General features: G+C 46.4%; 1 protein-coding gene across 5 annotated transcripts in view; it reads right to left on the reverse strand.

Annotated features, from left to right (window-relative positions):
• Window positions 1-342: 342 nt before the first annotated feature.
• Window positions 343-13,678, reverse strand: part of DENND5A (DENN domain containing 5A) — a 117,066-nt gene continuing 103,730 nt past the window's right edge. For 2 of the 5 annotated variants that reach the window (XM_047877272.1, XM_047877271.1), the window contains 10 exons: window positions 12,722-12,806; window positions 11,917-12,045; window positions 7,559-7,680; window positions 6,202-6,347; window positions 5,512-5,630; window positions 4,920-5,101; window positions 4,213-4,295; window positions 3,598-3,721; window positions 2,882-3,050; window positions 343-1,377 (listed from right to left, as the gene is read on the reverse strand). In XM_047877272.1, coding sequence (XP_047733228.1) covers window positions 1,194-1,377; window positions 2,882-3,050; window positions 3,598-3,721; window positions 4,213-4,295; window positions 4,920-5,101; window positions 5,512-5,630; window positions 6,202-6,347; window positions 7,559-7,680; window positions 11,917-12,045; window positions 12,722-12,806 — 1,343 coding nt within the window. In that variant the 3' untranslated portion in view covers window positions 343-1,193. The other 3 variants (XR_007156170.1, XM_047877273.1, XM_047877274.1) reach the window with 3 other exon arrangements.

Here is a 13,678-nt window from a genome sequence, read left to right on the forward strand (position 1 = left end):
TCTTCCTTACCCTTCAAGAAATACCCACTCTTGTCTCAGTCAAGTGACAACCTTTGAAACCTTGGCCAGGTCTTTCCCCCTCTGTGCCTCAGCCTCCTCCTCTGTGGAGTGGGAAAATAACCCTTATTTGCATCCTTCTCAAACAGCCATTTGAGTTGACAACTATGAAAGCTCATGGTGCTGCAGTGGGAAGGACCCAGACCCAGGAGACGCCAGGTCCTCAGGGGCACCCTGGGCAGCTGCGGAGGGAGGAGCTCGCACTGGTCCTCTCACACAGACCAAACCGTAGCCCCTCACCACCCATTGCTCACAAGCCCCCATTAAAGTCAGGGATCCATGCAGTTTTGTTTCAGGTGTTTTATTAAGTGGGCCATACTGTAGCTGGTTTCTAGGTTGCAAAACAACATAAATTTAACAATAATAACATAGCCAGTTAGACTGTGACAAGCTTTTTCCTTCTTTAAAAAAAGAAAAAAGAAAAGAAAAAGAAAGACTTAAAACACACAATGGAGGGTTAAATAAATAATAGGAAAAAAAAGAAAAAGAAACCCTGTTAAGACATGCTTATGTTTACTTCTGTGCAGCTGTGTGCCAAGAGGAAGCATGATCTTCTGCATGATGGTGCATCCCGGCATGTCTCCGTTCCAAATAATACTGACAGAAACAGAAAAGATGTGGGACTGACTCATCAGTGCTTACAGAGGCACTACTAAAAATCCCTTTGATTGGAGCTTGGGGCTTCCCACCCAGCACACCTGTGTGTGGCCGGTGAAAGCCAAATATCCGTAACAATGTTAATCTAGAAAACATTAGTTTAAAAACAATGTGGAATGGCCTCATGACCAGCGCAGTGAGGAAGCAGAACTGCCCCGCCCGCGACGCAGGCTCAGTCTGGGGAGGCCGCAGGCTCCCAGCAGCGGCCACGGCGAGGGAGGGCACCAGCTTCAAAATAAGCGGCACCAACCTCGTCTCCCTCTCCCTATCACTCTTTCACATGAAAGTGTGTAAAAAGCAAATCAGCAAATAAACTCTAAAATAGATTATTTATTCCAAAAATCCTCTACTTTTCTTTTTACAGTGAGTGTACATCTCCTCTCCATCTCCTGCTCAACTCGCTTAAATCCCTTTGGGTAGAAGGGTCAGAGCTGCAGGGTGAGTCTCTCTCGGTCCTACTGCTAGCTGGTGCTGGGAGGTCAGATGTCGATGCCCTTGACAAGGGACGTCTCCAGCGTGATGTTGAACTCCTGCAATGTCTGCAGCACGCGGATCAAGGAATTGACAAGTGTGTGGTCTTTGATGAGCGCCACATCTTCATACATGTGTGCGGTGATGGGACAGTCGGCCAGCAGGGCAATCCAGTGGTGTAGGAGGTGATCTCTGGCAGAGAAGGGTCAGTCCAGATGGGTCAGAAGGGAAGTGGAAGGGAGACAGTTAGTATAAGGCCAAGGAGGAAACTTGCTCCATCACTCCTTGAACAAAGTCTAAAGCTGGAGAAGTGGATAGCTTCCTCAACCCCCTTTCCCTCCCCTAACAGCTCTTGGCAAAGAGGCCTTACATCGCTTTAAAAGGCTCCTATTAGGGACTACTCAGTCCCAGGGACACCAACCCAATCTGAGCCAAATCAACCCAGTTACCTGCCACAAGGCCCACACCTCCTCTCCTGTCTCCCCCTGCCTCCCTAGACCAGCCCACCACCAACCAGACTCCAGGACCAATCAACACCACCTCCTCCATCTCAACAGCCCATCTGTCCCAGAGCACTACTCCTCCCCAGAGCTATCACCACCAGGAATAATCCTAAGAGCTCACATCCACATAGCATTTGGCATGTGCCAGACAATGTTTTGAGAGATTTAACCTTCATAACAACCCTGTGATATGAGGCAGGTGCTATTAGTGCTATTACTAGCCCCACTTTATAGATGAAGAAATTGACAAAGGTTAAGTAGCTTGTCCAAGATCATATGGCTAGGAAATGGCTGATCTGAGAATATGAACCTAGTGAATCTGGTTCCAGAGTCCGTTTTTAAGTACAACGCCAACTCCCTCTCTTCCCTGGCCCAAATAAACTACTGCCTTAAATTTATTTGGCTTTCACACCCTCATGTCACCCACTGGAATAGTCCCTAACAATCTTATCCACTCTGATGCATACCACCCATGGTATCAAATTCATATCATTTCAGTCGCCTGTTTAAACAACTCTGTTCTAATATGGAAGGGTTCCCTGTCCCAGCTCCCCAAGGCCCCCATCCTTTCAACTGTTTCCTACAACCGCCCTTCCCAAGTTTACCTGTTATTTCCTAACCCCACACTCTTTGCTTCCTTTAGGGCCTCTCTGCTAGTTCTATCTGCTTCAAACTCTCTCCCCATTTCTACCCTTCCATTAAGGCTCAACTCAAATACCACCTCCTCCCCTCTCTGATCTTTCTCCTCTACAGTTTCAGCATACCTTATGAATGCTCCTTTTGGGACTCTCACAACCTTCTGCCTTATACTGTACTTAATTAGGACAAGTAAGCTTCTAAATGGTAGGGACCATGTTTTATTCAGCTCATTCCCACTGTCTTCCATCAGGCCTGAAACATTTGAATGGTTGTTGGAAGGAATGACTAGATATACTCTACTTCAAATTTCACCAGTGGGATGGTTTTATTCCTTCCCATCAAAATGGGCCTCCACCCAGTTACACACACCCTCATTGCCACCCCTACACATCCCCACACATAGGCTTGGTACATGAAGGAAATTAAGGGTTTCCAAGGTCTCACCTGCTGGGCGGCATCTGGTCATTAGCCGCTCCCACCCCCTGCACCACACTAGGCTCCCAGCACCACCTCCAAGGTGGCGCTGTGCACTCTGGGCCATGAGGCTGCAGTACCTGGCTCCCAAGCACACCAGCATCTGAAACTTGCCGTCCTTGCCAATGTTCCGGGGAGTATTATTGATTGCAGTGACAAATCGGCAGAAGTTCCGGGCCCTTGTATGCCAGTTTTCCTCAGGGACAAGTTCGTTCTGCTCCAAAGTCTCATAATAGGTTTGTGCTTTTTCTGTGAAGAGCAGAAAAGTTTGCCAGTGACAAAGGCTCTCAAAACCAACCCATCCATGACTGCCCTGCAGGCCACTAGCCATGGGCCTCTCCATGTTGATGCTAGGTAACTTAATGTGAATAACATGAACATTTTGACATCATTGGTCACATTTCAAAATGTAAAGTCCCTGTTCTTAGGTTTTAAATTTCTTTATGTGGCCCTTGATAGAAAATGGTCCTTTCTCTATTCTGAAGATAAAAAAGAAAAAAAAAGAAAAAAGAAACCCTTAATAAGGGAGAAACTTCTTGTATAAAAATTCTTCAAGTGGGTACAACACAGTGTTTGGGCTCCAAATGCTATCAACTGGCCTTTTGGACCTACAAGGAGAAAGTGTGAGGACTGAGTAACTTCAAGAAAAGTCAAGGCAAACAAACAACAGATCTAATTTGAGAGTCACCTGGTTGGACTTCTGCCTCTCAGATTCCAGTGTTCAGCACCCACATTATGTTGGTGAGTTCCCATGTCTCTGCATGCTTTCCCACCCTCAGACCCTGGTCCAGCTCACCCAAGAAATCCCAAATGAAGACATTTTTGAAGAGCCGGGGGGATTTAAATCCATGTTGGAAAGCCTGTTCCAGGGCCGAGACAAGGCCACATTCTCCACAGAGCAACAGCGTCAGACTGCCTCGCTATGGAAGGAAACAGGAGAGAGTGCCAGGCTTGCCTCAGCCAAACTGCCTTCCCACCACTGCTTCCCCAAACCCATAGCCCACAGCTGGGAGGGCAGCAAAAGATAGGCTGGATCTTGTCTATTTCCCCCAGTACCCGGCACAGTGAATGACACAGAGCAGCTGTCAGTGAATAGCTAATGAACAGATGATGGATCTGGGTCCTCAGAAGTGGGACAAAGTCAGAGTGACCTCCGTTCAGCGAGGCTCAGACAAAGCCAGAAGAAGACAGGAACACACACTGTTCATTAGGGGCCCAGGGACTCTGTTGGGTCATCAGTGTATAGTGAAAACAGGGTAACCTAAGGCAGAGGCCCCTGAGGAAACAATCTGCTCAATGTCAAACTGAGACACACACTCTAGACTCCGCGTTGCCCATAGTACATGGCCCTGGAAAAAGATCATTCTCTTATTCAATATAAAGCCCAGGTTTGGAGGGCAGAAAGGCTCACCTCTTTCTCAGGCTTATGGAAGTGCTTCACAATTCCATTGACTGCCTCCCCGATGGACTCCTGGATCTGCCCAGTGTTCAGCTCTGATGAAAAGAAGACATCCCTAACCAATCTCAGAGGCTAATAGTGCTTAGCTGACTGAGCACAAGACTGAGGACATAGGAATGGCTCATGGGAGAAGCAGGACACTGGGAAGCTGGACCCTGGAAACAGTGGTTCTTGCCTATCCAACTTTGCTAAGCTAGCCCTTCCTAAAATCTTGGGGGGAAAGCAAAAGCTAATACCTTAGAGTTCCGTCTCTAAAAGATACAGGTAAAGTTTATTTCCCATTTTACCCTGGAATCTTTGGCAACCAAAAGAGGTCCACAACTTGGCTGCGAGGCCCAGGAATCATGAAGGACAAGGCCAGAAAGTAGATCCCTCTTCTTTCTAGAATCATAAACAAAATGGTACAGAGGACCAGGGCAGGCTGTATGAACTCTCCCTTCTCCTTACAGACCTCTAAGGAGTGTGACACCCCCTTAGCCTGACACACACACACTGATTCTTGAGAGGAAGGTGACAAATGCCTAAGGCTACTTTCTAGAACAGCTGGTTCCTGAGGCAGCTGCATAGGCTGGGATCTGGACACCCATATTAGGGCTTCCAGAGATGTGCCCACATCCCCCACCTGGGTAGCACAAGGGCCCAGCCCTCCTCCCACTTACTGGGCTTGTTGTTGGGTGAGATGGTAACGAGCCTCCGGATGACACTAGGGGACTGCTGCAGGGGCGGGGTTCGGCACGGTCTCTCATCCACCTCAGGCTGGGACGTGAGCAGCTCCCCAACCAGGACCCGCTCCAGGCTCCCGTCGTCTATGCCCTTTCCCAACCACCGGCCACATGGGAACCTAAAGGTCAGGCAATGGCCTGTCAGAGCTGCCAGTTCCTCCAGTGTCCCTTCTCCTTGCTGCTCAGCAAAAGCCATCAAAAAGCCAAACCTTGGAGACAGGCTCTGAAACCAGGCTAGGGATCCCTCAAGACCCTGCCCATTCATCCCACTGTGCATCATCGAGAAGCCACCTGAATGATGGGTGGCCTGGAACCTGTGTACAGCAACATCATATATCTTCGCTTGGAAATCTCTCCCAATTCTTTTCAGGCACATAAGACAGGGCCAAACAGGAAGTTACCTCAGTCCACCACAACCTAAAGAGTCTTCTTGAGAACTCCACATACCCACAGATCAAACACAGCCCCTGGCACCTCGCAGTACACCTTGCCCCACTATCTTAGATATCTTAGCCGAGGGAACACTTACTTGTAGGTATGTCCTGTGATCTCATTCCTGACCATCACATATTCCACCAACCATTTGGCATACAGTCCAGAGTTGTCATGGCCTATCTGTACCGTAGTGAGCTTCCCCAAGTTCTGGCACTGTGAAAGAACAGTCAGATAAAGAAGGCGCGTAGGTCAAGAAAATAAGAGAAAAGAAAGGCATTGCTCAGAGGCACAGATCTGACTGGTTGCCTGCAATCTGGTCCCTCAGCATCTGCAGAGGAAGAACTCATGGCTCCACCTACCACTAAGGCTGGTAGTACAGCACTGTCTCATGAGGGGGAAATGACTGAGAAAGAAGGTGCTACTACCTAGAGGAAGAATAGGGCCTAAGAGCAGAAGCAGTCTGAGATTCAGAGCTGTCTGTGACACAGGCTCAGCAACTGAAAGAATTCTTGGGGATTTTTCAATACACCGTGGGCAGGGAGACACGCAAGTCCAGATGAGTAAGTGCCTTCCAGCCAGAGACCGCTTAGACAGGGTGGGCCCCTCGTTCTTGGGCCAATCCTTGACTCCGGCCTCTGATCATCTCAGGACAGGTCAACTGTGTTGATGCATAATACTATAAGGGCAAGACCACCATAAAACCCTGCAGAAAACTTCTGTAGGCAGCTGTTACAAACTCAGATCCCCACTGAGCCTAGGGTTGTGGTCCCTGGATAACACATACCTCAAAAGTCATCTCTAACACGTTCCTGGGAATCTGCAGGATCTGTGTTTCACCCAGTTCTCCAGAGATGCAGATCCATGGGTTGGCGGTGAACATGGAGCCCCCCAGCTTCTTGCTCGGTACAATCAGGATATGGTACGGGATCACTGTTTTGGGGAAGCCACAAAGGCATTGAGAAGCATCAGGAATCCCTCCCATACCTGAAAGGGCCCTGACCTGTCCAGGTGTGCTGGCATGACTGTGGCCCCTATTGTACTGGCCCCAGCGGAGCTGGGAGCAGCAGGTCCCAGGACCTAATCTCTGGCTGGCTTAGAATATTAGCCAATCCTACCCTCAGTCTCACTCCTCTTAGGGTTACTACCCAAACATCAAAGATCCAAACCCATCTTCAGGCCCAGAGCTAAGTGAACTTGTTCCCTAAATAGTATCACCAACTCCATGTTGTATTGAATTGCTTTGGAGAGCACTTTTCAGTCTATAACCTCATGAACTCTAATAACAATCTCCAGAGAGGCCATACCGGTCTTACAATGCCTTTTCTGAGGTACCGAGAGGGAAATCGTTCCCCTGAATCTCCTAAGCTCCAGTACAGTGCTGTTTCTCCTGTAACCAATAAACCCTCATCTCTGAGAGGGAGGATGGGTGTCATGTAGAAACAAGATTCCACACTGCTGATGCTGCTGAGTCACTGGCCACACAATGAGCCATGGGGCAAATTCAGAGACTACCTCCTACCGAACAGGGCATCCTGGCACCAAAGAAAGGTAAGGCTTCAAGGCCATTCCTTAGACCATACTGAACCCTCTTCCTCACTCTGTAAACAGAGACTTAGGCCCACAGCAGAGATCGACTCTGCTCACAGAAATATAGTGAGTTAGGACACAGCAAGGCCTGGACCCAAATCTCCCACCACAACCTAGATTTTTTTTCTGCTACTTCAGGAAGAGTTGTCTTTCCCTGTGGGCTGGTCTGAAACCCAGGATGCTGAATGATTCCCTCAGCCCAAAACAAAAGGGAGATTTCTTTACAGGTGTACAAACAGGACAGTGAACTTCACCAACCGCCCGACTCCACTCCACCTTCATTGCCTTAGGTCCCCAGAGCAGTACTAGGACAACAGTAACAACACGATGGCCAAAAAGACTGAACTTCCCAGTTAAGAACAAGAATAAGAAGCTTTGGAGAAAAAACAACCTCCAAGGAGGGCTAATGCACCTCTCTGCCACAGAAGCAAAAGGTAAGTAGAAAGTGCAAGTGGCAATCTTCTTTCTTTAAAAAGGGGACAGTGAGTTAGCCTCCAGCAAGCTCATGAAGATTGGCATTGAGAAGGCTAGTTGGGGAACACAGGGCTACTCACGGATAGTTGTGAAGACATTGGTGAAGCAAAAGTAATCAACGGCATTGAAAGAGAGGAGGTGATAGAGGAACTGCTCCTTCTCGTCGTCACAGCGCAGGAAGGCATAGCGCTTGTACAACTTTCTGTCGGAGAGGAGGCAATACATCAGTCCCCCAGCCAAAAGGAGGGGAAAGAGACTAGAATTACTCAGTTCTGGAAGGAAACAGCTAAGGGAAGAGTAAGATGACAAGCTTCAAGTTCCTTAGAGCCACCTAAAAAATGGAATAAAGCCGGCTTCTCCATTGAAATGAGGGCTAGAGGGAAAGTGGCTGAAACTACAGCAGGAACAATAAAAACCAAACTCTACCTGTGTCTAAGGGTTGATGCTACTATAATGCAGTGTCAGAGGTCATGGGACCTCCTTTCCTAAACTGGGGGCTGGAACTATCACCCCTCAGGGATGACACAGGCCTTCTCAGGCTTCTAGCTAAGGCATCACTAGCTAGTGTGTGCTGTGGGAATAGCAATGGCAGAAGGTCTGTGACTGCCATTCATTACCAGAGCCAGCCTCACACCCTCAGCAGACCTAAGACCCCTGAGTCAGAACACTGTTCTGAATGTGAATGTAAGCACAGGACAGTTTCAGAGTTAATAAAGGGAATGACCCAGGTCACAGGCAAGGAAGAGCTGCACACATCATGTCCTTCCCCTCTTTTCAAATTTTCTCCTATCCCCATCCCCATCCTCACTTATTTATCAAAGGCCAACTCCTTTGCCTAACATTGTAGACACTTTGCAACAGTAATGATACCTTCCCCAAATAGAGGGGACATAAATAGCCATGTGCACAGGCCTTCAGCACAGAGAAACACACAGAGAATCCAAGAAGGTAACCATCTTGGCTGCCAAGACTGCAATCACCATGGCCAAAGAGGTAGAGATTTAGTAAACCTGTGAGGTTCTATTTATAAGGCACACCCAAGAGATTAATTCACCAGCCAGGGCCTACTATATGCAGGTGCTGGAGAGAGAAACACCTATCCTCAAATACAGTCCAGGTGAATAAATTAGGTAAAGGCCATGGTATAACACTGCCCATAATGAGGTACAAATGAAAGGCTCTCTCTGGGAATTTAAAGAGCAATAAGCTTCAGTGGTCCTAGAAAAGGAGAGGCCTAAAGGACAGCATGAATTTAGACAGGTGTTGCAGAAGAAAGAGGACGGGGTGTGAAAACCAGTTTGGCTGGAGTTGAGGACCCAGGGAGGTGATCAGTTAGCAATGAGGCTGAAAGGTTAGGCCACAGTCAAATGAAGAAAGACTCTAAATATTCAGGCTAAAGAGTTTGCAACTTGCCCTACAAGTAGTCAGTTTTGGCAATTTACCTTAGAAGTAGAAAGCCACAACCAGTTTCAGATAATTTCATTTTAGTGTAGCTGAGGGGTGAAAGGGCATACGAGTAAAACTAAGACAGCAGCACCAGATAAGAAAACAGGTGGAGGCAGAAGTTAAGGACCTGAAATGTGCATGTGGAAGGTAAAGCCAAGCAAGGAGTCAAACTAGACCCCAAATTTCAAAGCAGATTCAGAGAGAAGAGTGGTGACATTAACAAAAAAAAATTTGAAAGGTGGTTATGGTGAAGACTCTGTGGAACTTGGTTTTGTTCTCTCTGAGCTAAAGGTAAGATATCTGAATGGAAATAAATGCAGGACTGGAGCTCAGAAGAAAAGTCAAAGCTTGAGCTTCAGATGTGGAAGTCACCGGATAGGTAACAGAAGTCATGAGAATAGGTGAGATCACTAAGTGAGAGAAAAAGCGTGAAAAGAATGTGTGTGCATGCAGAGAACTGAGGAATGTGGAAGCCAACACCCTGGAAAGAGTAGGGGGAGAAAAAGAACAGGATGGTATAAGGTCACGGCAGTCATGCAAAGTGAGTGTCAAGGTAGAGCAGTGGTCAAGGAGAAACCACGTGAGCTCACTGTATAAGAGCTAACTTTTCCCCCTAAACTATACAGCTCCCTTATCCTGCCTCAACCTTACCCCCTTCTCCAAGCTGCCAACAGTGTTGGAGGGTACCTGGAAATCGCAGAGTCAGGACCATTCTATCAAGATACACTCTCCAAGGCTACCTCCTCCTGTCTGTGCAGTTATGCACACATTTTATGTGCCCAATTTAATACCTTCTAGGTGCTAGGCAGCATGCTCATTCATGCCCTCAATGAAAGCAAACTGTAATAAGCAGCAAGCAACTAGATAATAATACAGCCCATCAGTGGTGAAGCAGGTTTGAACAAATACTGTGACAAATGCTATGGGTGCCTGGAGGAAGAAGAGACCAAGTCTCTGGAGCATCTAGGCAAACTCTGGCAAAGAAAACTGACCAGGCCCTGAAAGGACTAAAGACATCCTGAGAAGGGTGAGTGGTATGATGTGGCTAAAACTTTAAGTCGACTGAAGAGAAAGATAAGAGAGAACAGGATAGGGAGAAGGAGTAAGCAGGTTTTGATGAAAGGCCCCTTTTTTCTCCCCATACCCCATCCAAAATACAATCTGTGGCAGCAAAACTCATTTTCCATTCACTGGAGCAGCACTGGGGCCAGGATATCAGATGGAAAGTTTCTAGGACTGAGTAACTTCTGAGCTTATTTCCTCTAATAGGGCTATGGTTTAAAGAAACAAAATTTAAAAAAGAAAGAAAGAAAAAGAAGAGAAAAAGAGAAAAGAAGAGAAAAAGAAAGAAAAATTAGCCTCCTGACCAAGGTCTGTGCCTTATTTGCTATTGCCTACGCCTTTAAGATCAAACATACCCTAGACCTATACACTGCCCCAGACTTCACAAAGTTCTTATGCTTTACCCCCTCTCAGATGCCTCTCTGTCCTCCTGATGATGATGCCCACACTGGCCAGCAGGGAAGACTTGCTGCCCTGTCCTGCTACACTGATTTTTTTCTTTTTTTTTAACCACGCACAATTGTCCCCAGAAGCTGGAATTCAAACACGTCCATTCCAAATTCCACACTTACATGTTCACTTGTTCTCTTTTAGTTGTTCTCCCAATCTCCAAATTTTATTCCTAAACCCTTATGTATCTATAGGCAATCAAATTTAAGTGCTTTAATGGGGCGCCTGGGTGGCTCAGTCAGTTAAGCGTCTGACTTCATCTCAGGTCATGATCTCATCGTTCTTGAGTTCAAGCCCCCGCATCAGGCACTATGCTGACAGCTCAGATCCAGGAGCCTGCTTTGGATTCTGTGTCTCCCCTCTCTCTCTGCCCTTCTTCTGTTTGTGTTCTGTCTCCTTCTCTCTCAAAAATAAACATTAAAAAAAATTTTTTTTTAATTTTTAAGTTCTGTAAGAATTGCTGTTTTAAAACCTCTCAAGGTAAGCACTCTAACCTATCAAAGTTTTAAACCTAATTCTTGCTTGTTATTTATACACAATAAACAATCTAAAAATTTTTATTTTCACTTTGAATAAAAATAGATTCTGCAGGTTTAATCAACTGGCTACACTAAATTTCACCAAGGTCCACTCCTCTGCTTTATCATCCTTGGAGAAGTCAATAATAAAGGACACCATGAAAAGATGTCTACGGAAATGTTAAACAAAAGTGCCCAACAGGTTTGCCAATGAAGAAAGAGCCAAACATAGAAAAAGGTAGAGAGGTGGTAGTCCAAGAGGCAGAGAAGGACAGCCCTCCTTCCTGCTCCTCCCCTGGTAACTAGGGTACAGAAAGTATACAAGGAATATCAAATCCAGAGAAGGGAACTGTAGGCTAATGGCCCCTGCGAGTGTGAGTGTGATGGAATCTCTCCCCTTCCTCTTTCTAGGTGGAAAGCGTGGAGAGAGAGGGCCTAGGAAGGTTAACTGAAAGCCCTTTTGAGCTCTAGGGAGACTCAGACAGGGTGGAAAGAGAAAGAGCAAGGACTTGGGCTGGCCCTGAGCTCAGGAGAGAACAAAACAGATAAGGGGAGCTCTTAGAAGTTTTCTTTTCATTCTCTAATCCTTTCCTCCCTAGGACAGGAAAGAGACCAAAAACTGCCCTGTGCCTAAGAGGTATACAAATCACCTGGGTGCAGTAAGGAGAAGGGAGCCCCAAAACTCTCAAGTACCCAATAAGGACCCCATCCTTCTCATTATCTCTTTAAGAAAGCTATTTGGGGACATGCAGATTAAAAAAGGTAGGAAGAACAAACAGAATTTTTCCTCTATAGATAAAGAGGGAGAAGAGGAAAAGCTACAAAACCTTCATATGCAATTTGAGTTCAGCTGAATACAACAGAAATGATGTAGTGAATATTCTCCCTTCCCACACAAGAGTTTCCAATCTCTCTCCACCATTCCTGGGAGCCTGGTTCTAATCTAGGTGGAATGGCCTTACTTGGTGAGCTCATGGTCTGAGAGAAGCTGCTTCAGGTGTCTGGAAAGTAACTTTTTTTCCATTGACAATCGCACCCACGCTCTAGCCTTTCCCACATCAGTCTTGATTTCCCCGATGTTCTGGATGTGCCTGAAGGGAGAATAGAAAAAAGGAGATGGGGAGTGGGGTAGAAAATGAACTGACTACTAATACCTCCCCTGTAAAGTCAAGGAAGCCTGGTGAGAGCCCATCTCTCTTGTTCTCTAAATCCTCAGCTTCCATGTAGCTTTGCAGATAGGCTCACTACAATTTGGGGGGCTGAGGGGGAATAACACAGTTATCAAAAAGCCAAGCTAACCCTGGAACCCTAAGGTCTTGTGATAACTCTGGTATAATTCGCCAAAACTGTCAGGAAACCCAACTGCTTGTATAGCTCTACAACGGCATCATGAAGCACAAGACCAATAAGGAGGGCTTCCTGGTTAACAGAGAGGCTATAGAAGCCCAAGTCACTGAGATCCTGCTATTTAAAGTAGACACCTGGGGTGCCCGGGTGGCTCAGTCCGACTCCAGCTCAGGTCATGATCTCATCGTTCATGAGTTTGAGCCCCACATCAGGCTCTGTGCTGACAGCTCAGAGCCTGGAGCCTGTTTTGGATTCTGTGTCTCCCTCTCTCTGTATTCTACCCCCACTCGCACTCTGTCTCTCCCTCTCTCAAAAGTAAATAAAGATTTAAAAAAATTTTTTTAATTAAAAAAAATAGACACCTAAGGAGTAACTGAAAACAGGCTTTTAGTGGCTTATTATATATGAACCCAGACTGACCTCATATCCTGAATGAGGGAGACTCGCAGGGGAGACATGACTGAGCTGGCATCAGACTTCCTCCGTTCTGAATCAAGAAGTATTCCTAGAACAAAAAAGTTGTTCATGTCTCAAGAGACGGGATTATCCAAAGAGCTGATTACCCAAATTTGTACAGGAAATGGTTACTTTGGTAACACTTAGCATTTCATGAATATTTATTAAGTACCTACTAGGTATCAGATGTTATACTCTTACCCGTGTTATCTCATTTAACCCTCTAATGTTAGATAGCCAAGGAAAGTATCACAGAGAAGGGAACTGATTCAGAGAACACTGCTTTGCCTCAGTCACCAAGTGGCAAAATCAGGACTGGAGGGAACACAGATCTTCTAGCTCCTAATCCAGCATGTTCTCATCACTAACCTATGGAAGCACTATTTCCATTTGGAGCTACTACTCATGTACTTGGTCTTGCCTCAAAATGTGCTACAAAAGAGCCAAGCAAATGCGTAAAAAACATGTTCCAGAATGCTTAGGATCTCTAGACACAAGCATACCTCATTCTATTATGCTTTGCTTTATTGTGCTTCACAGATACTGTGTTTTTTGCAAATTGAAGGTCTGTGGCAACGCTGTGTCAAGCAAGTCTACTGGCACCATTTTTATTATCATTATTGTTATTTAATGTTTTTATTTATTTTTAAAAGAGAAAGGGAGAGAGCGGGGGAGGGGCAGGAAGAGATGGGGACAGAGGATCCTAAGCGGGCTCTGTGCTGACAGCAGAGTACCTGATGTGGGGCTCAAACTTGTGAACCATGAGATCATGACCTGAGCCAAAGTCGGGTGCTTAACCGACTGAGCCACCCAGGCACCCCTATTATTATTATTTTAGAGAGAAAGAGAGCACATGAGTGGGAAAGAGGGGCAGAGGGAGAGAGAGAATCCCAAGTAGGCTCCATGCTTAGTGCAGAGCCC

Source organism: Prionailurus viverrinus, chromosome D1 (genome assembly GCF_022837055.1).
Source record: "Prionailurus viverrinus isolate Anna chromosome D1, UM_Priviv_1.0, whole genome shotgun sequence".
Lineage (NCBI taxonomy): Eukaryota > Metazoa > Chordata > Mammalia > Carnivora > Felidae > Prionailurus > Prionailurus viverrinus.